Below are 25824 nucleotides of genomic sequence, written 5' to 3'. Positions count from 1 at the left end.
TCCATCCCGTATGCGTATCGAACCAGCACTTCGGTCACGACTCGATCACGTAGATCCTTACAAATTAACTCACGGATGACTATACGTCGCCGATGTTTACCAATTTTGTCCGTAGCAACGCACGAGCATATTACCTAGTCAAAATTTATACATACAAATAAATTAACACTCCAGAAATTTAGATGCAAAAAGTTTATGAATAAACTTGTATAACCTATGAACATAGAATGGCGCACACCAATTTTTTTTCCACATAACTAGTGAATACAAAGCATGCACATAACTTGTGCGCCAAGGTTTTTTTCACATACTTCATGAATCATGAAAAATAAATTATGTAGATAAAAGTTATGAAAAAATAAATATATACCATGTGTGAACATAATTTGTGAACTATTTTTTGTACACATAATTTATGAACAAAAATTGGGCACATAATCTGGATCTGAGACAGAGAAAAAAAGGTGAAAAAAAATTGTGAATTAAGCTAAAAATTATGAACATAAATTGGTGACCAAAATTTTGAGATAGGATTATGATAAAAAAAAACTTATTGGACTCCCGTTGGAGCTCCACCACTCCGCTCGGTGGCAGCGGCAAATAAGAATAGCGCTCTCTACCAGAAAATTGTGCACCACACAGGTGCGGTGCTTTAATCAGGATGGGGTCCACCACATGGGTGCGCTGGGATGGAAGCCTTCTATTTGATTTTGTGGGTACGGACAGCACCGTGTCAAATCGAGCGTTGGATTCAGAACTAGCGGGCGATTGCTTGATTGGATTTGCGTCATTTAGCACAGCAAACAATAGCAGCGGCATTTGCTAGGACATGATAGTAACCAAATGACAGCAGCTTCCGAGTAAATCCTAGTTTTAACCCCCATAGATCCCAAAGGTGTTCTCGGAATCTGAGACAGGATTCTACGGGACACGAAGCACGCGCACGGCTCACGGCTCACGTCGTTTCCCTTGTTTCCTGCCGTGATCTAGACTGCTGAACGAACAGAAAGATACGGAGCAAGCAACACAGCTCTGCAGGCTGCACAAGTATATACAGATATATATACAATGGAGCTCGGTCGATTCAGGCATCATCAGATCGTTCGAGTTCACACTCTGAACGCCTCAGAAGCTTCTTCCTCCGTCACGTACGTGCGATCTAATGGGTCGTCGTCACGGTAGTGCTCGTCGTCTTCTCCTCGCCCTCTTCGCCGCGAGCCTGATCGCCGCCTCTGACTCCATCAATGGCGGCGACGGCGAGCAGGTCATACGGATCATCGATTTGCAAGCATATGGATGGCACTGCTGCTGCATCAACCATGCGTGCGAGTGCGATTGGTTTCATTGTTTGTGATGTGTGCAGGTTTATGTCGTGTACCTGGGGCACCTGCCCAGCTCTGAACCGGATAGTCCCTCGGATTCTGAAAGTTTGTCTGCTACTGTTGAAGCTGCTCATCACGAATTGCTGAACAAGGCCCTTGACGACGGCAGGTACGGTCCGTCCCAGGGGCGGAGCTGCCTTGTGCCACCGGGGTCGCCGGACCCCGATGGAATTTGCTAAATTCAATGGGAAACTACTGTTCAATACTATTCAATCATGTGTATGACCCCAGTGATTAAGTGTGCCGACCCCGGTGGTTTTGTGGTCTGACTTCGCCCCTGGTCCGTCCAGTACTCTCTTTACATCGTATCTGGTCGTATGGCACTGGCGTCTCAGAATAGATCATGCTATTCGACCTCGTTGTTTTGGGATTTTGTTTATCGATCAGATGAAGTTTATAGATTTTTTCTATTAGAAAATAGAAGTTTTGTGTGTGTAAACCTATATGTGTTTGTCTTTTTGCAGCTATGCTTCGGACAGGATCCTCCGTAGTTACAAAAGAAGCTTCAATGGCTTTGCAGCCAGGCTAACTGAACAACAGGCAAACAAACTAGCTGGTATGATCCAAAACAGATAAAACAAAAAAAAAATTCTCCTTTCTGATCAATATTCTAGCCTTATATATGGGTGAATGTGGGACCGAAAATTCCCGTACCGACCGACCGTTTTCTGTTTTATGATATCATTTCCAACTGTTTCCGCTTTTAAAAAACTTAAAAATTATCATTTTCAATTAATTTTATAGTCGTTTTTCACCGTATTTAATTTTGTTAGTTTCATAAATATGAAAAAATCTCGTACTGACTGCCACCGTTTTTCGTATTATGATACTGATTCTGACCGTTTTCTTGATTTTTCCTTGAGATATACACAGTTACACGCATCTGATCTCAATGCACAATCAACGGCTCCTACCAGCCTGATTGACCAAAGATCGATGGAGTTCAACTCCTGAATCTAACGTTGGCGTTACTACCTGTCACTGTCAGACATGGAGGGAATCGTGTCAGTCTTCCCAAGCCAGACCTATGAGCTTCAAACAACAAGGTCGTGGGACTTCCTGGGCTTGCCTCCAACGCCGCAGGAGGAGCTGCCCTTGGAGGGGGAGGTCATCGTCGGCGTGCTCGACACCGGCGTCTGGCTGGACTCGCCGTCCTTCTCCGACGAGGGCTTTGGCCCGCCGCCGAGCAGGTGGAAGGGGATCTGCCAGAATTTCACCTGCAACAAGTACGAAACACATCTTCGTCTTCAGCTGTCAATTGTCATGCTAATCTTCAGATGTTTGAGCAAGGATTCTGGCCTAGTTTCTCGTTTGTTACCTCGTGGTTGAAGCATGTCGATCGTGTCGTGCAGTAAAGTCATCGGCGCCCGAGCTTACCAGAACGGAGTGACCGCCGGCCTGTCGCCGTTGGACGAGCAGGGCCACGGCAGCCACACGGCGTCCACGGCGGCCGGCCGGGCGCCAGGCTCGCCATCTACAAGGTGTGCTGGGACGACGCCATCGCCGACGGCGTGGACGTGATCTCCATGTCCATCGGGAGCAGGTTCCCGGCCCTCTACTTCAAGAGCGTGGATGCCATCGGGTCCTTCCACGCCGCGAGGCGCGGGGTGGTCACGTCGGCCGCCGCCGGCAACTCCGGCCTCAGCGCCGGCCGCGTCTGCAACGTCGCGCCGTGGATGCTGGCCGTCGCCGCGATCACCGTCGACCGCCGGTTCGTCGACAGGATCGTGCTCGGGAACGGCAAGACCGTAGTGGTCAGTGGCTCAGTGCTCAAACAATTAAAGCATCGTCATCGTCTCACTCTCTCCGAAGTTTAATTCCGGTAGAAAAAAAACCGAACCTCATCGATAAAACCGAAATATCCAGATTTTTATTTTTATTTTTAATTTTTTTTATAGTGAATTTTTTTAAAATATAATTTCGACTAGTAAAAAAATAGACCCCACCAATAAAACCGAAATATCGGGTATGTCGCGAAATTTCGGCCGATATTGTTAACCCTGCTCCAAACATTCCAAACCGTGGCTCTCGATCAGCTACCACATTGACCTGCTTTTTAACGCAGGGATCATCCGTGAACACCTTTCCACCGGTGATCAATGCGACGCTTGAGTTCCCCGTCAATGGGTAATCCGAACAACACGTTCCTGATCGACAAGACTGTGCACAAAAGGTGTCGTAGTGCTCATGGTTTCTTTTGCACTGCAGTTCTTGTGATCCAGATGACCTCGCCGGAGTTTCATACAAAGGGAAGATCCTCGTGTACCCGCTCAAGGGCGGCTTTCGGACCGACGCCTCAGGCCCGGCCCTGGCCGGCGCAGCAGGAGCGGTCCTTGCCGGCATGGCACCCGACGTCGCTCTCACCATGCCATTGCCCGCACTCGTGGTGACCGAAGGCCAGCTCGACGAGATCATGGCCTATGTCAACAGCACCAGGTGAGCTTTTCAGTGCTTGGCAATGGCTTGCTAGCTGATGACTTGGCCCCTAATACTCATTATTTTGTACTCTATACTATAATAGCTACTGTATAATAATATTTTTTTAATATAATTATTCTTTAGACACGTGACTGTGGCACGTGCACATCCACTAGTCAAGACAAAAAGAGAGAGAATTGGAGAGGGATAAAAGAGAGAAAAGATATGATTGTATAGTAATTTATTTTTGAAGAAACTATCCATTGTAGATATAGTTTTTATAAGTAGTGTCTATATGACATGACAAATATAGAAATTACTAGTGGTGTCTTGGGTTGGAATTGGCATGATACTCTCTATTGAAACTGGCTTTACAGCAGCTGAAGCAAATTAGGAAGGAAAACCAGCTGGTTGAAGCGTATAACTTGTCGAATTTGACCGTGCCATTTTCGGCAAAAACCTAGAAATTTAGCCTGGAGAATGAACCAACAACGTGTCCTTGAACTCACCGCCGGACTCACTCACCAGACACCAAACATGCCTCGGTTCAAGCGAGGCGAACACGTATGCAAGGTCACAATCCAGTTCATGGACGTATCCAGCGAGGACACGCACGACCGGTTCTAGCCGTTTGCAACAGAAATACCTACAAACCACACGCAGTCCTTGGGAGCCTTTCGCAACTACTTCCGGCCACTACATCTTCAAATTTCGTCTGTGTCTTTCATATAGTTCCAGATACTAGAGTCACCTTGACTTCAATTCGCGAAATCTCTTACTCTGGAAACGCATTCTATCTGTACATGGATCTGGTGGACCATGCAGGGGTACCAATTGGCTACTTTGCAGCATGGTCATCATGGGAGATAAGACTACAGATGGTTTACAAAGCATGGAGTTCGTGGCCGATCGAAGTTGGCCTGAAAGACCGGATCGGGTGCTCTAGCCTAGGAGGGGGAGGGGGTGAAATAGGCAACTTAAAACCTTGACTTATGGCTCTAACTAAATTGCACAATATTAAACTAAAACAAACTATCTATATGTGCAACTAAGGTTGTTCTAGTGTGAAACCCATATCCCAAAAGAATTTAGCAATCTATAGTCTTTCCTATCAAGAAGCTACTCTATGAAAGTAAAGGTAAACAAGAATTGCTAGTATGAAATGCGGAAGCTTAAAGAGCGGGATAGGAGGAAGCAAACTCTTGACGCGGGTGTTTATCCCGTGGTTCGGTTAGCCACAAAGTCACACCTACATCCACGTTGTTGAAGCACTCACTGAGAGTATCGCTTCTCGGAAATCAAGTCTCTTCCGTGGACTCAACCACGACCATCTTGATCCCGGGTTCCACTAAGGAGCTTCTTCACAAAGGATGGAGGTCTCCACGTCCCCCGCACAAGGATGTCGTCGCTACTCCACACCAAGTCGGAGGGTCGATGACGTGCCGGCGAGCCATCAAGCTCCAAGGGGCCGGCGCACCAATATATCTTCTTGGTTCAACAAAGAACCACAGCACAAAGTCCCAAGGCCTTGCTTTCTCACTCGCTAAGAGCTAACCTAGCACTAACACTCTCAAGAATGTGCTAAGAGCTAAAGATATGATCACTAAGCTCTTGGATGGCTTGGAGATGTTCTTGGATGTGGGTGTGATGTTCTTGAACTCTAGCAAACTTCAAATGGCCGGGGGAACCCATATATATAGGCCACCAAGTGAATAGAGCCGTTGGGAGCCGTTGGCCACTTCTCTGCGAGGGCACCGAATAGACCGGTGGTATGGCACCGGTGCATCCAGTCAGTCACAACTCTGCACTATCCGTTGGCCTTCTGACAGCTGACGTGTGTGTCACCGGTTAGACCGGTGCCCTGTCACCGGTTCATCCGCTGCAGCTTCTCTTCCTTGCAACTATCGCAGCATTGCACCGGTGTCTTGCTCCGGTGACCACCGGTGTAACCAGTGCTGAAGAACTTCTCCTCGGCTACTTGACATGCTCTCCGGTACGAGCATGGTGCTTGCACCGATGCCCCAAAATAGCACCACCGGTGTAACCGGTGCTACTTGAACTTCTCTCCTTGGCTGGCATTTGCTCTGCCCATTGCACCGGTGGTAGGGCACCAGTGTATCCGAACCCAATCGGTTAGACCGATTCTGGGTCACCGGTGCAACCGGTGCAACTGATTTCTGTAGAACTCGTCCAATTCAATGTTTCTTTGAGTTCTTTCTTCATGTTTTGCTTTGTTTGGCCTTTTTGCTTCATCCCTGGGATCTATAATTGTTCACTTGACAAACACATTAGTCTCATTGATTGCGTTGTTACTCAATCACCAAAATCACAAAACAATGGTCTAATGGGGCCATTTTCCTTACATGGCCAAATCTGGCATGCATGGTAGCATTGGAGTAGTAAGAAGGGGGAAGCAACACTGAGTGACTTCGTCTTTGTGGCACTAGATTCAGTACTGATTCCTCTACTCCGGGAAGAAATTCTCAGGTCTGATCTTAACTGGTTGTATCTGGCAATGGCCATGCTGAAGGTGTTATTTGGACTTCGAAGAATTGCTCTCTCTAGGGTGAAAACCTATGGTCTGGTCTTAATTGGTTGGATCACTGCAATGACGGTGTGTGTGCGTGCCGCTTTCTCGTTGGAGGCGTTGTCTTTGGGAGCTTTATTCGCAGTCCAGGTGTTGCTATAGTTGTGAAGAGACTGAAAATGAAGCCGCACGTTGTAGTTTGCTGCGTCATGATTTTTTTTTGTCATGGTTTTATTTGTTTGCTTTAATTTTTAAAGGCTGTGTGCATCTTAGTTATAGAGAGACCGGATTGGATCTTAGTATGATTGTATCACCTTGATGTAATTGTCTAAAATTAATAAAACTTCCCATTTCAAAAAAAATACTTCTATTTTGCTAGTCAATTAGCCCGCTTTATACTTTTGTACATGCCCCGAGATTGTATCGGAACGGCCCTGGTAGTAGTTGCCAAATTTGACGACGGATGGCCGTTCCATTTCGGCAGGGTAAAAAGATTTTAACCCCAGCGAACGGCCCAACAGCGTGTCTATGAACTCATCGTCAGACTGACAGACTCACAAGTGACACCAATTCGCGGCGATGCGAGCGAGGTATATGCCCAGTCTCTCGATCGAGCTGCGTATGTGAGTGAGCGTCGTCTGCTATAGAAATAGTATATACCACGCACACGTGCACATCTATATGATCCACACTTCCATTCCGAATTCGGAAACACACGATGGGCACTGTGCTCAAGCCGCTCGCCGTCTCCCTGCTTCTTGCCGTCTTCCTCCTCGGGACCCTAGATGCTTCTGAGATCGGCAGCGATGGCGACGAGAAGCAGGTGTACATCGTGTACATGGGGCATCAGCATCAGCATGAGCCGTCAGAGTCGACTGGCGGTTTCTCTGCCGCAGAAGCTGCCCATCACAAGCTGCTGAACCAGATCCTCGACGATGGCAGGTCGAGCTCTCTAGTTCACTGGCGGAAGGAATTATTTTCTGAAGAACACGAAAGTTGAAACCATTTCCCGTTTTTCTTTGACACAAATCTCTGCACAATTCTAACGTCTACAACTCTGAAACTAGGCACCAGTGTGCAGAACAAATTGTATCGACTGATTTTACGAGCTACCATCCATGCAGCTCAGCTCTGGGCAGGATCGTCTACAGCTACAAGAGGAGCATCAATGGCTTCGCGGCCAGGCTCACGGAGCAGGAGAGGCGGAAGCTCTCCGGGACGGAGGGCGTGGTCTCCGTGTTCCCGAGCCGGACGTACCAGCTGCAGACCACGAGGTCGTGGGACTTCCTCGGCTTCCCCAGGAACGCGCGCCGGAGCTTGCCCACGGAGGGGGAGGTCATCGTCGGCATGCTCGACACCGGCGTGTGGCCGGACTCCCCGTCCTTCTCCGACGACGGCCTCGGCCCGCCGCCGGGCAGGTGGAAGGGCGCCTGCCTCAACTTCACCTGCAACAAGTGCGGCTCACATGCATCTCCGCTCGTCGTGTCGTGTCGTGTCCCCCAATGCTTGTTGGCTGACACGTGCTGACGTGCGCGTGCGTGCAGCAAGATCATCGGCGCCCGCGCGTACAGGCAGGGGCGCGCCGGCCTTTCGCCGGTGGACACCGCGGGGCACGGCAGCCACACGGCGTCGACGGTGGCCGGGCGCGTGGTGGAGGGCGTCGGCCTCGCCGGCGTGGCCGCCGGGTCGGCCCGGGGCGGCGTGCCGGGGGCCAGGCTGGCCATCTACAAGGTCTGCTGGGACGACTTCTGCGCCGGCGAGGACATCCTGGCGGCGTTCGACGACGCCATCGCCGACGGCGTGGACGTCATCTCCTTCTCCATCGGCGGCAAGCTCCCGGCGCCCTACTTCGAGAACGCGGCGGCCATCGGGTCGTTCCACGCCATGAGGCGCGGGGTGCTCACCTCCGCGTCCGCAGGCAACTCCGCGCTGACCGGCGGGCGCGTCGGCAACGTCGCGCCGTGGATGCTGTCCGTCGCCGCGAGCAGCACCGACCGCCGGCTCGTCGCCAAGCTGGTCCTCGGGAACGGCAAGACCATTGTGGTGAGTGGTGACCACGCACCCGTTGCTTCTCCGAACCTGACAAGGTGCTGTAACTTTCTGCTGATCAGAATTCAGAATCATATGATGCCTTCGTCCTGAACAGGGTGCCTCTGTTAACATCTTCCCCAAGCTTGAGAAAGCTCCACTTGCCCTCCCATTCAACGGGTAATCCAACAACAATAATAGAAGAAAAAAAGTTACTCCATGTCACAATGAAACTGGTTTTTTGCACTGATGTATAGTTCATCATTTCACAAATTTGAACTCCTCTGTGCTGCAGTTCTTGTCAACCGGATTCTCTTGCCGGACAGTCATACAGGGGGAAGATCCTTCTCTGCCCTGGAGGAAGCAACGGCACCGGCCCTCTCTTGGCCGGCGCCGCCGGCACGGTCATCGTCAACGCCGAGCCCGACGTCGCGTTCGTGTTTCCCCTCCCTGCAGTGACAATCACTCAGGATCAGTTCACCCAAATTCTAGCATACATCAACAGAACACGGTAAGATTCAGCCAACCCAACAGCTCGACTAACAGAAAATAGTGAAACAAATTCCTGCAATGCTGAACAAAATTTTTGTTGCTCTGCAATGTTGAATCAGCTCCCACAACATAAGCTTGCACGCCTCTTACGGTTGCTTTGTTCTGCAGTAATCCTGTGGGCAGCATCCACAGCACCAAGGCAACCTTCAACTCCGACGCGCCAATCGTCGCCTCCTTCTCATCCACGGGGCCAAACTTGATCAGTCCTGGGATCCTGAAGGTTGTTAAGATCGAATGGAAGCAGCAAATTACAATCAAGAAAAATACTAGGTGCTAATTCTGTAGGCCATGAATGTGTTTCCCCTGAAACCTGCAGCCTGACCTGTCGGCGCCGGGGATCGACATCCTGGCGGCGTGGACGCCGCTGTCGCCGGTGTCCGGCAACCTCAGAGACAACAGGTTCGCGGCGTACAACGTCATCTCCGGCACCTCCATGGCGTGCCCGCACGCCACCGGCGCGGCGGCGTACGTCAAGTCCTTCCACCCCGGCTGGTCGCCGGCGATGATCATGTCAGCTCTCATCACCACAGGTAACTGACCGCCTCAATTTCTTCTCAGCTTTGCTCCGCCAATAGTACACCGCTTCAGGTGAGCAAACTTACGCGATGGCGACACCGTGCGCATGTAGCCACGCCGATGGACCCAGCGCGCAACCCGGGCGGCGGCGAGCTCGTCTACGGCGCGGGGCAGCTCAACCCGGCGGCGGCGCGCGACCCGGGCCTCGTCTACGACGCGCGCGAGGACGACTACGTCCGCATGCTCTGCGCGGAGGGGTACAACTCCACGCAGCTCCGGGCCGTCACTGGCTCCGACGCCACGGTGTGCCCCGCCAGCGGCGAGAGCGGTGCCACCGCCGACCTCAACTACCCGACGATGGTGCACCACGCCGCGCCGGGGAAGAACTTCACCGTCCGCTTCCCGCGCACCGCCACCAATGTCGGAGCGCCGGGGCGCTCCGTGTACACCGCCAGGATCGTCGGCGGCTCAGGGCCGTACATCAGAGTCGCCGTCGCGCCGAGGAGGCTGGCGTTCAGCAGGCTGCAGCAGAAGTTGTCGTTCACCGTGAAGGTCTCCGGCGCGCTGCCGGATGGGAACGAGTTCGTGTCGGCCGCCGTCGTGTGGTCCGACGGTGTGCGTCAGGTTAGGAGTCCGATTATTGTGCACACGGTGGATGTTCAGTAGAGTAACACACTGCCAGATTGAGGAGACTGTTCGGAAAACTTCATTTTGTTGTCAATGTTGCAACAGCTGACAACATAATGTTGGGGACATTTCGTCATCTGCCATTGAAAATCCTCAATCCTAGATGTGCCATCAATACAGCTACGGCAGATAATGGATTCACAAGATTTTTTTTTTGCGACTGTGCCTTAGCACGTTTTTCATTAAGAGGGAGAGATTCACAAGATTTGGATGGCATGTGAAGAATTATCCATTAAAATGCATTTAATACAAGTGCTATATATGTTCCACAAAAGAAAACTGATCAAATGAGCTTCTATCGTACAAGTATCTTACAACGGATTTACCATTTCTCCTTTTTACTTCTAGACAGTATTTACCTTCTGTTGTGAACTATCACCTCATGCTGTCAATATATAACCAGACAGTGGATGCCAACAGATCCAGCTCCCGGTCAGTATCTCACTAGAGCAAACATGGTGAACAGAATGATCTAACGCAGCATGCTGAACAGCCACCTGTCAGTGATCTCCAGGTGATCTTTGTAATCATGATCTTTGGACATGGAATTCACCTCCTCTTGGATGCCTGCAGAGATGCGTCGAATGGAACAGCAGCAGGATCTTTCAAGACAGCATCGCCGGTAATCATGGCTCAAGAATCACCAGTAATCCTTGCACGAACATGATCCATCCTTGAAGTGGTGAAACCGAATTCGATCCCTCACGATGATCTCCACATCGTAGATCTTCGATATAAGCTTGCTGATCGTGTGGCAATCTTTGCACACTCTAAGATTCTTCAGAATTCGAATTGGTGCCCCATGTGTTGCATTGAGTAGGCCAAATGATATGGCTAGCCGTTCGCTGTGCAAACGCAGGGTGGCGCCCTTGGTGCGATCAGCGTCAGCGACCATAGGCGCCTCTGACAGGTCCGGCTTGTATCCAGCAGACGTGAGTCTCTGTTGAATCTCATCCAGCTTCTCGTAAATCTCTTCTGACTGAGGATGCGACGTGTCACCCGCGACAAACTGGTGCACGGAGCCAGCCATTTCAATGGAGCTGAACCCCGGCTCCTTCTTGAAACCCTCTTCGCTCATCAATCGCCGGATCATGCCCACGTCATTCCACCGTTGAGCAGACGCGTAGACCCTCGATAGCAGGACGTAGACGCCACTCACGGCATCATCAGGGACATCGAGCGCCAGCTTGGCCATGGCCTCACTGAGCTCCAGCCCCGCGTTCCTCTTGCAGCACGCGTCGAGCAGGCTCCTCCAGATGATGGAGTCGGGGCGGCAGTCCATCCCGGCCACAACGTCCAAGGCCTCCTCGATGAGCCCCGCCCGCGCCAGGATGTCCACCATGCACCCGTAGTGCTCAATCCTCGGCCTGATCCCGTACTCGCTGACCATGGCAGCAAAGTACCTCCTGCCTTCCTCCACCAGCCCGCCGTGGTTGCACGCGCTGAGCACCGCAACGAACGTGATCGCGTTCGGCACGACGTTCTCCGCCCGCGTCATGCGGTCGAACAGGTCCAGCGAGTCCCGGACGCGGCCGTGGTTGGCGAGCGCGAGCACCATGGCGTTCCAGGACGCGAGGTCCCGCGCGGGCATCCGGTCGAACACCTGGCGCGCGAGCTTGACCGCCCCGCACTTGCCGTAGAGGTCGACGAGCGAGTTGTTGATGAGCACGTCGCGGGACACGGCCGCGCCCGCGGCGGCGGCGCCGAGCTCGCGGAGCAGGAGCGCGTGCGCGTAGAGCCCGAGCGAGAGCGCGCCGGCGCCCGCGCAGGCGCCGAGCACGCTCTGCACGGTGTAGGCGTCGGGCGCCAGGTCCGGCCGGCCCCGCCGCATCTCCCGGAACAGGTCCAGCGCCGCGAGGTGGTCCCCGTTGCCCGCCAGCGCGTCGACGGCGGTGTTCCAGGACACGAGGGTCGGGCCGGGGATCCGGCGGAAGAGCGCGACGGCCTCGCCCGGGAGGCCGCAGGAGGCGTAGAGGTGGACGAGGGAGTTGGCGACGACGGTGTGGGCGGGGGCCAGGGCGAGCTTGGCGGCGAGCGCGTGGAGCTGGCGGCCCTCCGGGAGCGCGGCGAGGAAGGCGGCCGCGGAGAGCGCGGCGGGGAGGGAGAAGTGGGGCGGGGGCGCGGGGCCGGAGGGCGAGGGGGAGGAGTGGAGCGTGCGGAAGAGGAGCAGCGCGCGGTGGGAGAGGTCCGCGCGGCGGGCGCGCGCCAGGGAGCGGAGGAGGTTGAGTGAGGAGCGCGCGGTGGCGGTGGGGGAGCCGTCGCTACCGCCGCGCGGCGGGGCGGGCAGGGAGGAGGTGGACGCGGCGAGGGAGGGCATGGTCGGGGTGGGGTAGATGCGGCGGCCGCTGGTGACGCGGCGGGGCGCGGGGGATTGGGGAGGTTTTTGCCGGGGATCATTTGGATATGGTGGGCAGCGGGGTCGGTCGTGTGGACGGCAGCGAGCACCGGCGGCATATCTGCAGACGGGGCACCCCGCTCAACAGTCAGTATGGGCTTGCGGCCCAGGACTTGGAGACGATGGGCTGGAGAGCGAGAGGTTTCAAGCGCTTTCTCGTCTCGGGCCTCACGCGGCAATCGCTGAATGGACTTGCGGCCCAGGCCCCGGCTGGCTCGTGCGACTTCTTCCAGTCTCCAGCCCGGCACCGCCGCAGCGGTAGCGCGCGCTTCTGTTGCCCACCCGACCATCTTCTGATCAGTAAGATCCCCACCGCAGGGCACCGGCAGGCAGGCACCGTCCTGCCGTCCTCCAACATGCGTGATGCTGGGCGGGGACTACCCATGTGGAGCCACACCCCTGCACCATGCCCATGTGGATCACCAGATACCATCAGATCCTGAGAACGAGCACCTCACATGCCAAGAATTCCCAGTTCATCCCACCCAGATTCTCCAATCCCTGGAGCCAATGAATGATGCTATGCAGCCTCACACCACGATTTCAGGCGAGAGCCCAGGACAGCCAGCGTTCCCCAGCCATGTGAGGCCATTTGATGATGTCCATGCCGCACCGGCAGCACTGCACATGCTCATGCCTACACCCAACTTCAGACTCAGGAATCCAGGCAGCAGGCAACCAGGACCAGATAGCACAGGATAATCACAAGCAAAAAAGATGTATTATATCATCATCTACTATGGACTACAGAGTATATCTCGTCATCTCAATGCCGGTAAATGGTCTGCCGGGGGTGGTTAATGGACAGCAAGCAGCATGTAGGGGGTGAGGTGAGACTATGGCGATAAAGCACCCCACCAACGTCAGAAACATGTAATCATCATCATCATCATCATCGAGGCCCAACCATGGGTTTTCCTTATTGCTGCCTAGTACATATAGTAAGAAGAAGCCGCCTGTAAATAATTAATCAATCCATCACACGGTGTAGGACTGCTGGATCGTCTCGATGTCCAAGCCCTTCTGCTTCACCACCGACTCCATCCTCCCCTTCAGGGTGTTCACTTCTCGCAACCTGTATGCAGCAAATACGGGGGCGATTCAGGTGTCACATTCGGTGAAGATGCTCAAGGAGGCCAAGATGGTATTATTATCAAGAAGCTCTGGAATAGCATATACCTCGCCATCTCGGCCCTCCTGCGTGCCTCTTCCGCGAGCTGGTTGAGTTCATTGAAGGTCGTCTTGTTCTCGAAGATGGTTGCCTCCGGTGCCTGAAGCCCGTGGAGCGTCCTCTGAGCGTGCGCCCACTTGAGCTCCCTATCTTCCCTCCCAAAATCCTTCTTCCTCGTGAACGCAACCTGAATGTGTACACCAGCAAACGCAGATCATTATACTTTGTAGCAATCAGCAAACTGAATGTTGAATATCAACAAGCATTCTCCGCCCTACCCTCTGCTCAAGGACTAGGTCCCATGCTCTCCCGCTCAGAGCGTAACGGGTGAGGAACTTGATGATATCCAGCGGAAAGTAGAAGACGATGTTGTAAAGCCAGATGACACCGGCCCAGCCCCATCCAATGCCCTTGATCGCAGCAAACGCCCAGTTGGCATATACAGCAATCACAGTAGCAATCTGCAAACAAGACAATGTGAGCAAGGCTAACCGCAAAAGCCAAAAAGACAGTATATGGCAGTACAGCATGAAACGTTGAAACTGCATTCTTATCACATACCAGCTGTGCCACCAAGAAAGCAAAAACTAGCAAGAACCCAGGACGCTCCACAAATGACCAGCTGCGAGACCTTGTCACAAAGATGAGAGCTTGGCTGATCGTGCTAACTTGAAGGTACACAGCAGAGGCAAGCTTCTGAAAATCATCCTGTGCAGTTTTCTCAAGGCTTTCGACACCAAACACTCGCTGCAGATTAGGAACCATGACAATGATGTTCATCAGTACATCGATTGACCCATACTCTAAATTGCTCAAAAATTTAAAGAATGCTTAAGAAACTATTGCTCCATACCGGGAAGAAGTTAGTCTTGTATGCAGCCCAGAAGAAAATGACTGTCATCATCGCCAAGTATCCACCAAGAACTACTCCAGTTGCAAAGATCTCAGCTAACTTCCAACTATCAGGCTGTGGAGATGGTTTTACTCTGTCCTTCGAGATAGTCATAATGGTACCTATTCATGTCAAAAGGTTGAGGCTGTTAGGTAACCTAATCTGCTACTTAAACTTGAAATGTATGTAGATTTAACTAAAAAACAGGCTTACCATCATTGAGGATAGCAATGATGAGGACCATAAATGGTGGGAAGTCAAACTTCCATATCAGCGCAAGAAGCATAAAACCAAGCTGTGACAACAAAGAATGTAGAGGTCAGATAATTATTTGTCAAAACAGCCAACAGAGCAATATTTTCTAAATACGAAGTACAAGTACATACCACAATACGGATGGTAATTGACACAGCATATATCTGCAAGCACAAATGCACTATGAATATACTGATCAAAGAATGGAGCATTAAGAAACTGAAAAGACACTACAGATTGGCATACTGTATAATTCTTCATTCTTTGGAAAATTGCCCTACTCGTCAGCACAGCACTAATAATCACACTAAGGCCTGGTTCAGTGAGGACGATGTCCGAAGCACTCCGTGCTGCGTCGGTGGAGTCTGCTACTGCAATACCAATATCAGCTTTCTTCAAAGCTGGGGCGTCATTTACACCATCCCCAGTCATACCACAAATGTGTTTTCTTGCTTGCAAGCGTTTCACAATCTCATACTTGTGTTCTATTAAGCAATAGGGGGGAAAAAAAGATGAACTAGATATCAGTACTTTGACCAGATGGTGCAGAAAATTGACCATATGAAACAAGAGTACTCAGACAGATAATCTCCAAAATTGCACCTGGAAAGACTCCAGCAAAGCCATCAGCCTTCTCGATCAATTCATCAACTGGCAAAGTAGCAATTGACTCATCCTTATCCTGTCCGAGTAAAGCAGATGAAGGGTACATATTGGTACCCATTCCCAACCGGCGTGCTGTCTCCTTCCCGATAGCAAGCTGATCACCTGAAAGGAAAACATAGATTGAATCAATACTACAGCACAGAAAACTGTTAGCACGCCCAAGCTACAAACACAAATTATTAGCTACATGTTTCCAAGGAACCAGAGGAGAATTCCAGATTTAGCACAAATCAACCCAACAAAGGGTGAACAGCAATGAAATATGACAGACCTGTAATCATCTTTACATTGACACCAAGATCGAGTGCCCTTCTGATCGTTTCTGCACTATCATGACGAGGGGGGTCAAAAAGCGGCAAGAGCCCGATGAACTGCCATGGTCCTCCAGGACTCTCTTTCCTACCATCTGGCACTTCCTGTACATGAATATTGTCGGTCAAGTACAATAGAAACAACTAAAGAGTGTAGCAATAATTCATGTCAAGGGAGCACAAACCTGGTAAGCCACACCAAGTGCTCGCAGACCACGCTCAGCAAATTTGTCAATCACAGCTCTGACCCTTCTTTCAATATCTGACTTGTTGTGCGCAAGATGCAGGATCTGTTTAACTTCCACTATTAGAAAGTGAAATCATCATCGCAAATGTTGAGTTCCTAGAATGTGCAAGAAAACAGTACCTGCTCTGGTGCTCCCTTGCTAACACGATGCATTCTTCCCTCTCTATCAAGGTAGGTTAAAGCAGTTCTTTTGTCAGTTGGATTAAATGGCAGAAAGTGAATCTCTTGAACACCAGCACGAGCCTTTGTCAAACAGGCAGAAGAAAAAATATGTTAGAAGAAAAATAAATAAGCTGCAGATCACAAACTCAAAAGAAACCTGATTACCTCCTTTGGATCAGCCAGCATACCGACTATTGTGGCATCTATGGCATCCTGATTTTCTGTACGAGAAGCTCTGGCAGCCATCAGAATTACTGTATCCTGGTCAACACCTTTTTGGAATACCTGATTCAGTTAATTTGCAGTCATGTTATAAACTTATAATTGCTGCAACGATCCATAGACAGAAAGACAATTGAACTTCTAGTAACAGCAGCCTACCTCAATGAGACTTTTGTCGACAGTCAATTTGTTTAAGGTTAATGTCCCAGTCTTGTCGCTGCAAAGAACATCCATGCCAGCCATTTCCTCAATTGCTGTCATTCTCTTGGTAATTGCTCCCTAAACCAGTATGCAAACTTTTAGTGTATTCAATTCTCATATTAGATTGTACGAGAAAAAAACACCAAACGTTTTATTGTTGTACAAGTGCATACCTGTTGAGCCAAGCGATGTGCCCCAATTGCCATAGTAACAGAAAGGACAGTGGGCATGGCAATTGGAATTCCTCCAATCAGAAGCACCAACAGATTGTCGATTCCTGGTCGGTAAGCCCTGTGTTGGATGGGGTACATAACGACAATCTCTACTAGCATTCCCACAGCAATTGAACAGATGCAGAAGTTCCCGATGGCAGTCAGAACCTGGATAGTGAAGCAAATAGATTCCCATCAGATCATAAATTTTGCAATGAATAAAGTAAGGAAGTGCTGAGAACAGGATTAGAGATTTGCCTTCTGGAAATGACCAACTTGGTTCGTTGAATCAACAAGATGTGCTGCCTTGCCAAAGAATGTGTGCACACCAGTGGCAATGACAACAGCCTCAATTTCACCCTGTTTACAAGTGGATCCAGAGTACACTCCATCACCAGGGCCTTTGGTCACTGGAAGGGACTCACCGGTGAGTGCAGACTGCATAAGAGCAACTCAGAAAGTCAGAAGAAGCACAACTTTAGGATCAACCAATACACAAGAGCAGAGCAACTGCAGTTTGCAATGACCTGGTCGATCTTCAGCGGATCACCCTCAAGCAGACGAGCATCAGCTGGAATGATATCCCCAAGCTTCACACTGATGATGTCTCCTGGCACAAGGATAGCCGATTCCTCCTCACTCCACCGGCCATTTCTGAGAACCTTTAGCACAACATAACAAAAATCAGTACTCTCGACCTCCAGGCAACAACAGCTTGTGACCAAACAGCAAAGAAGATCCTCTCAGTACTGTACCTTGGCCTTGGGGGCGAGGCGGGCCATGAGAGCAGCCGCGGCATTGCCGGCATTGTTCTCCTCAATGAAACTGATTGTGGAGTTGATGATGAGCAGAGTGATGATCCCCACAAAGTCCTGCCAGTCCGGCGGCTTCCCCTGCAAACATCATGAAAAAGACTCATCAAATCCTCCGAACCCACAAGTTCCAACAAGACACGAGCTGCGAGAATCAGCACTTACTCCTCCATTGGCCAGGGCGATGGCCATGATGGCGGCCGCCTCCATGACCCAGGACAGCGGGTTCCACATGAAGCCCAGGAACTTGAGGACCTTGCTCTCCTGCAAACACGCACGCCCACACACAAATCCATCATGGGAACTTCGCATCACGCTATCTGCCAACCAAGTAACAGGAACAGGAAAGACATGAGCCGAAGGCCGCGGATTCCCTCACCTGCTTCTCCTCCAGCTTGTTGGGTCCGAAGATGGTGAGGCGCTGCTCCGCCTGCGCGGTGGTGAGTCCCTGCGGGCTGCATCGGAGGTTCTCGAACACCTCGTCGATCGGTATGTTCTCCTGCGCGGTCACAGCAACACCGTCGCATCAAAACCACGGCGCAAAGATCAGCGCGAACCAAGAACAGAATCGTCCAGCTTTTGAGGGGAACGCACGCGTAGCAAACAAAAAAAAAAGAAAAAAAATCGCTGCTCGGGAGCGGCGGGAAACGGCGCGGATTGGGCAGAAAAAGGAGGGCGAACGTGCGGATTGAAAAAGCTAGTACTAGTACAAAAAAAAGGTGGAGCATAAATAAAAAGGAAAAAAAATGAAGAGAACTCGAACGTAACAGCAGTGAGATGCAGCACGAGGCCGACGCCGACGCAAATCGAGCGCGCCGCGGGGCAACCGGATCGGCGACGGGGGCAACCGGGAGCAAATCGCCGCCGCCGCGGGGCGGAGAACGAGGAATCCCGCCGAGATCGAGCGAGTAGTACTAGTCCATCACCAAGCCGCAACCAGCAACCCCCCCCCCCCCCCCCCCCCAAACGAAAACGCTCTCCCGAAAAACACCACAGATACGCAACGCAACGCAACGCGGCAGGGATGAACCCAGCAGAGCGCCACCGGACGGTCCGAATTCACCCCCCGGGAAGGTAACCGCGAGAGAGAGAGAGAGGGGAAACGCAGGCGAGAATCGAAGAGAGAGAGAGAGAGGGGTTGGTGAGCGAGTTCTGCGGGGGAGGGGCGTACGAGATCGACGGCCTCCTTGAGCACGGCGTCCAGATTGGCCGCCTTGTCCTCCATCCTGGCTCCCCGGCCCGGCCGCCTCTCCCCTCCCGCTCCCCGGCAGCAGAGCGCGGCTCGGCTCCTCCCCTCTGCCGAGCGCGGCGGTCTGGCTGGCTGGCTACCGCACGACGACGCCCCCAGTAGCACGGCGCAGTCTGGCTCGGCGGCACACGCCTATATAGTAGGAGGGGAGACAGGCGAGGCGAGCGACACCAGCGTGGGATCTTCAGGGGTGGGGGCTGCAGCGGAAGACCGGGACTGGACAGGCGTGGTGCGGGGATCCTCTGCGGCCACTGACTGAGTGGCGTGCTGTGCGCCAGTGTCTGCTTGGCGGCTCCGGTGCTCGACCTTCGGCTTCTACGCCACCGTCAGGTGCGTGGATGACTTGACGGTGGCGTGGATGACTAGAGGGGGTGTGAATGTGCGACACTAATATGTCATTCATGTGATCGGTGCAAGGGAAAGACTAGCGGTGCGTTGCATGGTTCGAGGGGGGTTGGTTTTTTCTTTTGAGTTGACCCCTTTATTGCTGGAGATATGGCACACCTGCGCGTCGCGGTGTGGGCTAGCGCGTGCGTACTTGTCGTGTTCCTTAGGCGGTGGAGGTGCATGTATCGGGAAATGGTGAGTTGTGTGACGAAACTAGTGTGATAGAGGGATGCGGTCTCTAGGGATATATTGTGGTCACTAATTTTCATGTGCTGAGTTTAAGTCGGATGTGAATATACATGCCTATTCGCATCGGCGATTTTGAGAACAAAAGACCGTCTAGCATTTGTTTGGTCATGCTAGAGCCATTTGGGTGAGTCAAACACAGCGTTGACGAAGGATGGGACAACGCCCGTGCAATGATCTTACGTACGTTGGGTCGAACATGGATGCACTTGCGCTAAGGTAACTTCGCAGTGCAAGGATCCCCTTAGGCCTCCGTTGAACTCGGAGTCGAGGAACGAGGCATGTTGAACGTCGTGGATTGATCAAGTTGCGCATCGTGCCAGAGGGCGCGTGTGTGAAACACAATGGCTGTAGCTATGTGTCTTTCGATGCAGAGATAAAATTTTGAAGCATCAAATTTAGGTTGAATAAATCAGTATTATGTATGTTTCCTACAAATCTTACGCCGTGCTGCACATAATTTTTCAAAACAAATCCTAGCATACAAATATGGACAACGTCTTGATAAAGTTAAAACATGAGGCATGAGAGACATATATACGCACTTGCGTGAGTCTATACGAATCAATACCAACTCCAAATTAAATACATAACACACTTATAGGTCACACAAATCAAGTAGTAAGCAAGCCCTCTTCCAAAAGTACACCACCGTTTCCATGAAAAAAAAAACTCCTGTATTTTTGGTGTGGGGTTTCTACATCCCAGGAATGTCCTTCACAGGCGCATACTAAATACGCTAAGAAACAAGACACACCCCGATTTGATCCCCTCCAACAATAGCATCAAAAGGTCATTCTCGTCTCCTTGGCTGATGCGCTCGATATGTACCTGAGTTGAGCGATAACCTCCATTTGTCAACTCGCCATGGACATTGTCGTCATACAAAAGCTGTCAAAGTATAGTATACGGCTTTTTCTTTGGAAATAGCATTTTCGATGATCTGTAACCATGTTGTTTTAATTTGCCAGAATATACTTCCCCAAACAACGCATGGTAGGGAGGAGATGCCCCATGGCATTACATGACGATCTCTAGCATTAACAAAACTATAATCAAACCAGGAGCTCGAATGAAAAGCCCCTGCGCATGTGTGGCGTACACCTGCACTGCACAGAGATGGAGATGCATCCATCTATGATCCATGGCCCATCATGCTGCTGCAGGCCACGCATTCACCGGAATCCCTGCTCGTAGCATCCAAAGACGGGAGAGAGAATATTTTAGTAGCCACAAGTTGGGTCAGTGCCAGTGTTGAACAGCAATCCGTTTTCGTTTTTTTTAAGAAGAAAAAAGAAGAGTTTGAACTTGAACAGCAAGCTGCATTTACGAATTACGACGATGTTCGGCACCAATTTTAGCCAATTGGAAACAAGTGACGCACTCGAACGGTATTCAAACCAGGTGTCAAATGCTCGCCGAGTGAAAGCTAGTCGGCGACCCGTTTCTTTCTGGGCATGGGACCCGTCCCCATCGCGCCTCGCCGGCCGCCGGCACGGCACGTACGCGCGCGCTGGGTCCCACGCCGGCGCCCGCACGCCGCTTGTACGGACCGCGGGGGACAAGACAAGTGGACTACGGAAAAGCGGGAGAGGGGGTTAATTGCGGAATTTTTATCCAGAGTACACAATGCGCGAATTCGCTTTTGTAAATATACTTTATTTAATATTTCAAAGTAGCAAGATTTTTTCGCAAAATTTTGCGTTTTTGTGTTTACGGGTAAGAAGAAACAGAGCCTCATTCGTTTCGGTCAAAAATCGAATCCCGAGAAAAGAATAGAAAGAAAACCGGAGCTGAAGGCCGAGCTGGAAGACAGACACAGACACACCTTGCCCATCCTGGCAGATCGGAGCACATCTACTCGCTGTACGCCGCGAGGTACTGCCGTACTGGTTCGCCAGCGCGGCCGGCTGTAGTGTACAGTACACCCTAACACCCGGCGCAGAGGATCCCCGCGAGCGCGGCGTGAGGGGGACGGTGAGGCGGGTACAAGCGGCGGTACGGTTCCGTAGCTACGGCCACGCCGCGCGCGTCCGCGTCCGGCGCCGCGCTCCCCCCGCCCACGTGGCGGTGCTCCCCACCAGAGATCCTCTGCGCCGGGTACGCCGCGTGGCCCAGGAGCCCCCCGCCGGCCGGATCCCGGGCGACCAGGACGGCAGGACCCCTGCGCCTGCTACCGAACCACGTTGCCTCGCCGACCGCCACTCCAGCCTCTGCCACACCTCTTGATGGAATGCATTCAAAAGTTCGGCGAGATTTTTATTTTTTAAAAAAAGAATTCAAAAGTTGAGCGAGGTGTTTTGATCCAAATGCTAATTCATGTATAAAAGTGCTAATGGATATGCTACTAACTTTAGACAAGACTTTAATTTGGTTGGACCCAGCTAGCAGCATCCAATTCCAATATAATTAATAGGATCGTGTCCAACCTAAACGACGACTCGGTCAAGCTGCCACTACTAGCGCCAAGCGTGCCCACATCCTTTCCGAAGAAATCAAGGCGGGGCCGTGGAGAAGAGCTGGTAGCTGATCCTCTCCTCTGGTTTTTGGTTTTCGTCGATCGAGCTCGCGCGAGTTTCCAAAGTCCAAACCTAGATACATCTTTGTTAAGTATTAAATGCGCAGGTATTGGCGAGTGGTGAGCCAAGTCCTTCTCCCGCGGCAAGGGCAACAGAAGCTGCACAATTTTCGCCCCCAAAATTTCGGAGCCGCACCGCACCGTCTAGCGTGTGGTTGAGATGTCTACTTGGAAATGATCTCCTATCTTGCTGCTAGGTGTTGCTGAAATTTCAAAAGGATTCCACAGAGAGATTCACAAATCTCACTTGTCCACACGCCCGCGTCAAAATTCACATGTAAAGAAAGCTAATAGAGACCCTCATTGTCGCTACCTTGTGATGCACTTTTCTTCCATCTTCAAAGTCAGTAAACACTTTGCTTATTGGGTCAGGATGCTAGTAGGTCGATCACAATGCTATAAAGTTTACAAAACTAAGGATCGCGTTAGGTTAGAAAAACGCACCCTCAATTCAGTTCTTTCCACACACAGGTACTACAAGTACAAGATCATACCCTTACTCCATTGGCTGTGCAAGTCCTTATCTCAATAAAAAAAACCTACAAAGATACGTACCTACTTAAACCGTAATCAAACCTCTAAGCTCGACTATAAAGCTAATGAAGTACTCCTAGGCCAGACAGAGTAGGCAGATCGGTCAGGATTGGTTCACTTCAGATCATGCTAGCCCAAAACTCCAAGATGCACCTTGAACTGCACTCTAGGTAGAGCTGCCGGCCGGCGCAGTTTGGATCGTTGCAGCCAGGAGTGAAAGGCCTTTTGTGCTAGGTGCACATGCCAAGGCTCAGATAGAACACATGCAGCTAGCAACAGCAGCTAGCTAGGTACCGAACACCAGGGCAGCACAAGTCCGCATCATATGAGCACAAAAAGGTTGGGGGTTTTGTTCTTGCAGCGAGAAGGAAACTACAGTGCAGGGCTCCCATGTACCCATGCACCTATCACATGGCAGGCATAAATATTCTTTGGCAGGGTTGGGTATGGGAGCCATCATCCATGAGTTGATTGGAGGTGGTGGGCGCCTCTGCTTCCCTAGTTCCTTTTCTAGTGCAAGGTTGATTTTCTCAGGACATGACCTAATGAGCAATGATCCAGGGTCTAAGGAAGACGGCAACTGCAGATGCAGAGGTTTTGGGATCTTTGAGACAGTACTAGAATAGTAGGAAATGCAATTAGTAGTCCACTACTTAGACAGGCACATCCATAGTTCACAGTACTTATCTTACTGACAAATCTTCACGGATTATTGTTAGTGTATCTAGTCTAAGTATACATGTGGATTTTTAAAAGATTATGTGGTTACGATGATGATCTCCCGATTCACGGTCCGCGTGAGACACGTGGCATGCTGTGAAACCAAGTTGAAGGATGGGCTTTCGATCGGTGATCTCGTACTCGAGCTTGAGAAGGTGAGCAAAGATAAACTCATTAACAATATGCTGCATCTTTTGTCTCGAGTTTATGACAGAAAATAATTCTGAATCTTCAAACCAATCTAATCCCAAGTCAACTATACTCTCATGGTCATGGGGTAATGGTCTGTATTCGCTGGAGTACGGAGTACCACGTAGTAAATGCTGGCGAGCTTGTGGATGTGGAGCAGCAGCCCTGGCTCTCGTTGCCCTTGTTTTACCGACATCACACATAGCCGTTGGGGTCAAGGCCCCAGATTGTCCATGCCGTTTCTTCTCTCCACAATTGTGGACCCCAACGAAAGCAAAGCTGATCCTCTCCTTCGTCAAGTCCACGGTTTTTGTCACAACCTGTCATGCTCACCGACATTAAGTCGAAGGGAAAAAAAATTAACTAGTGAGGAATGGCCACAGATGCCCTGGCCGTTTTTTTTCTTCAGAACTGATTTCAACTTCTTCCAGATGACAAAAGTACTAAAACTGACAGTGAAAACAGTAGTACCAAACTGCGGTCCAATGGTCTCTTTTTTCCCTATGTATTTTGAAGTGGACGGTTCAAACGGAAACTAGTCACTTTTGTCTCCTCGAAAGTTTGAAGCCCACGAAAATTGCAACATAAGAGACTGACTGGTCAGATTTCAGGTTTAGTAAATTCTAACATGTCACTGTAAAACCTTTGGGCATTAAATTCCATCCTCCAACTGCGACCACCCATCTGTCCTCTCTCTAGAGAGAGAGAAAGAAACGGAAAATAAAAAACTTCCAAAACCTCGCATTGTCATCACAGCCTCAGTGTCAGTCCCAGGTCACTTCCGGATCTTTTTTTTCTTTCTTTCGGTTCTCTTCAGGTTTCAGCCAACCAAAAGAGATTCTGAACCCTCACAAAAGGGATCGGCCCACCAGGTCCCGCGTTCACACGCCGCTGAAGCGCGTGCATTAGTCACCCAGTCCAATCAGTCTCGCCACCGTTCAACTCGGCCACAATGCAGGGGGGCGTCGACGCGTCGTGGCGGGCCCCGCGGTCCCGGAGGGGCGTACGGAGCCGGGTGGGGTGGGGTGGGTGGCCACCATCGATCCGCTTCTCGATGCGGGCTGGTCCGGACAGGGGCGGTACGGAACTGTACGGGCGGGGAACGGGCTGTACGGCCGTGGACTCCGGGGGTTCCCGTTGCGCTGTCGTACCAGTGGTCAGTGGAAACACAGGACTGCTCAGCCAACCAGCGTGGAGAGTGGACTGACTAACGAGCACACATGAGATTACCGTTGAACGGATGGATCTGACTGTTCAGGCCCCGTTTGGATGGGTACCACAAAACGAGCTAGGAAAAGAATCTTCAATGCATGAGCACTAAATGAAGTTTATTTATAATTTTTTTTCACAGATGTGTGTAACTTTTCGCGACGAATCTAATGATAGTAATTAATCTATGATTGTCTACAGTAATGCTACAGTACCTATTCTCTAATCGTGCGGTCAAAGACCTCATTAGATTCGTCTCGCGAAGTAGCGCAGATGTTGTGGAGTTAGTTTTGTAAAATACTTTTATTTAGTACCTCTAATTATTGGTCAAAGTGAGCTACAGTGTTTTGTGCTACCCAACCAAACGGGGCATCAGCGTCGTCCTGTTCATGGTTTGGGTTTACCGGTTTCTGGTTTGTTTCCAACCCAAGCCAAAATAAAAACGTCGGTCCGGTGCGGGCTGGGTTTGAACGGGTTCTGACGGCTTAATTAATACCTTGGTTTGGTTTGGGCAGCCGGTTTCACGGACAGACACGCACCCACGCGAGATACGGCAGCCTAGAGGCAAGCATGCCTCGGTAGCGAGCGCAACCTCCCTCTCGACTTCTCGAGACATCCAGCACGGCAGCATCTGGCCCGCAACCGCCGTCCGCCGCCGTTCGACGCAGCTGCTGTCTGCCGCAGCCGACGCCCGCCGCAGCGCCATCCGCCACCGTCGCAGCTCCGTCCGCCGCTGCAGCAGCAGTCGTCCGCCGCAGCGCCGTCCGTCGCCGCAGCAGCAGCTGTCGTCCCGGCCACTGGGCCTCGCCACCGTTCGCAGCTGCTGTCCTGCAGTAGCCACCGCCGCTGCCGTCCGCCGATGTGCAGCCCCCGCCGCCGCTACTTTTTTTTTCCTTTCGATCTATTGCATTCTCGATGGGTTTCACGGTCCAGCCCACAGACCAGCGCAAGACTGCGTCCGTCATATCGGTCACACCGGTCCGGCTCCAACCCGTGCTAGAGACCGGGAGGACGGGTCAATCTGGGTTGGGTACGGGCCGGCATCCGGTTTTGCTA

General features: G+C 51.3%; 4 protein-coding genes across 4 annotated transcripts; 2 read left to right on the top strand and 2 right to left on the bottom strand.

Annotated features, from left to right (window-relative positions):
• The first annotated feature begins 1162 nt into the window (after positions 1-1162).
• LOC120662325 (subtilisin-like protease SBT4.9) lies at positions 1163-2903 on the top strand. Its single transcript, XM_039941499.1, has 5 exons — positions 1163-1264; positions 1364-1491; positions 1847-1938; positions 2371-2608; positions 2735-2903. Exons 1-5 carry the CDS (start codon positions 1163-1165, stop codon positions 2901-2903), a joined length of 729 nt encoding a protein of 242 aa, XP_039797433.1.
• Positions 2904-7045: 4142 nt separating this feature from the next.
• Positions 7046-10089, top strand: LOC120662324 (subtilisin-like protease SBT4.9). The gene is made up of 9 exons (XM_039941498.1): positions 7046-7269; positions 7452-7781; positions 7872-8370; positions 8474-8535; positions 8651-8792; positions 8848-8866; positions 8982-9127; positions 9224-9437; positions 9536-10089. The coding sequence occupies exons 1-9, from the start codon at positions 7046-7048 to the stop codon at positions 10087-10089; spliced, it is 2190 nt and encodes a 729-aa protein (XP_039797432.1).
• Positions 10090-10315: 226 nt separating this feature from the next.
• LOC120659607 (pentatricopeptide repeat-containing protein At1g59720, chloroplastic/mitochondrial-like) lies at positions 10316-12504 on the bottom strand. The gene has a single exon (XM_039937800.1). The coding sequence runs from the start codon at positions 12425-12427 to the stop codon at positions 10751-10753; it is 1677 nt and encodes a 558-aa protein (XP_039793734.1). The 5' UTR covers positions 12428-12504; the 3' UTR covers positions 10316-10750.
• Positions 12505-13209: 705 nt separating this feature from the next.
• On the bottom strand, positions 13210-19201 carry LOC120659606 (plasma membrane ATPase 1-like). Its single transcript, XM_039937799.1, has 21 exons — positions 18828-19201; positions 18036-18155; positions 17822-17920; positions 17600-17737; positions 17372-17506; positions 17103-17282; positions 16806-17012; positions 16591-16710; positions 16375-16494; positions 16168-16290; positions 15986-16090; positions 15761-15905; positions 15427-15591; positions 15070-15308; positions 14955-14987; positions 14782-14863; positions 14530-14690; positions 14238-14423; positions 13955-14137; positions 13685-13863; positions 13210-13580 (listed from the first exon to the last, which is right to left on the bottom strand). Exons 1-21 carry the CDS (start codon positions 18879-18881, stop codon positions 13484-13486), a joined length of 2871 nt encoding a protein of 956 aa, XP_039793733.1. The 5' UTR covers positions 18882-19201; the 3' UTR covers positions 13210-13483.
• Positions 19202-25824: the final 6623 nt, after the last annotated feature.

This window comes from Panicum virgatum, chromosome 2N (genome assembly GCF_016808335.1).
Source record: "Panicum virgatum strain AP13 chromosome 2N, P.virgatum_v5, whole genome shotgun sequence".
Taxonomy (NCBI): Eukaryota; Viridiplantae; Streptophyta; class Magnoliopsida; order Poales; family Poaceae; genus Panicum; species Panicum virgatum.
Note: the sequence above shows the minus strand (reverse complement) of the source record. Positions and strands in the feature narration are given on the sequence as shown.

What these genes read in the sequence shown, in the direction of transcription:
- LOC120662325 (XM_039941499.1), top strand. Translation starts at nt 1,163, where the DNA reads ATGGGTCGTCGTCACGGTAGTGCTCGTCGTCTTCTCCTCGCCCTCTTC. An exon ending in AAGGCCCTTGACGACGGCAG is followed by an intron (nt 1,492 to 1,846) that starts GTACGGTCCGTC and finishes GTCTTTTTGCAG; the next exon opens with CTATGCTTCGGACAGGATCC. An exon ending in CAGAATTTCACCTGCAACAA is followed by an intron (nt 2,609 to 2,734) that starts GTACGAAACACA and finishes CGTGTCGTGCAG; the next exon opens with TAAAGTCATCGGCGCCCGAG.
- LOC120662324 (XM_039941498.1), top strand. Translation starts at nt 7,046, where the DNA reads ATGGGCACTGTGCTCAAGCCGCTCGCCGTCTCCCTGCTTCTTGCCGTC. An exon ending in CAGATCCTCGACGATGGCAG is followed by an intron (nt 7,270 to 7,451) that starts GTCGAGCTCTCT and finishes CCATCCATGCAG; the next exon opens with CTCAGCTCTGGGCAGGATCG. An exon ending in CTTGCCCTCCCATTCAACGG is followed by an intron (nt 8,536 to 8,650) that starts GTAATCCAACAA and finishes TCTGTGCTGCAG; the next exon opens with TTCTTGTCAACCGGATTCTC.
- LOC120659607 (XM_039937800.1), bottom strand. Translation starts at nt 12,427, where the DNA reads ATGCCCTCCCTCGCCGCGTCCACCTCCTCCCTGCCCGCCCCGCCGCGC.
- LOC120659606 (XM_039937799.1), bottom strand. Translation starts at nt 18,881, where the DNA reads ATGGAGGACAAGGCGGCCAATCTGGACGCCGTGCTCAAGGAGGCCGTC. An exon ending in TCGCCCTGGCCAATGGAGGA is followed by an intron (nt 17,738 to 17,821) that starts GTAAGTGCTGAT and finishes TGATGTTTGCAG; the next exon opens with GGGAAGCCGCCGGACTGGCA. An exon ending in ACCTAGTCCTTGAGCAGAGG is followed by an intron (nt 13,864 to 13,954) that starts GTAGGGCGGAGA and finishes GTACACATTCAG; the next exon opens with GTTGCGTTCACGAGGAAGAA.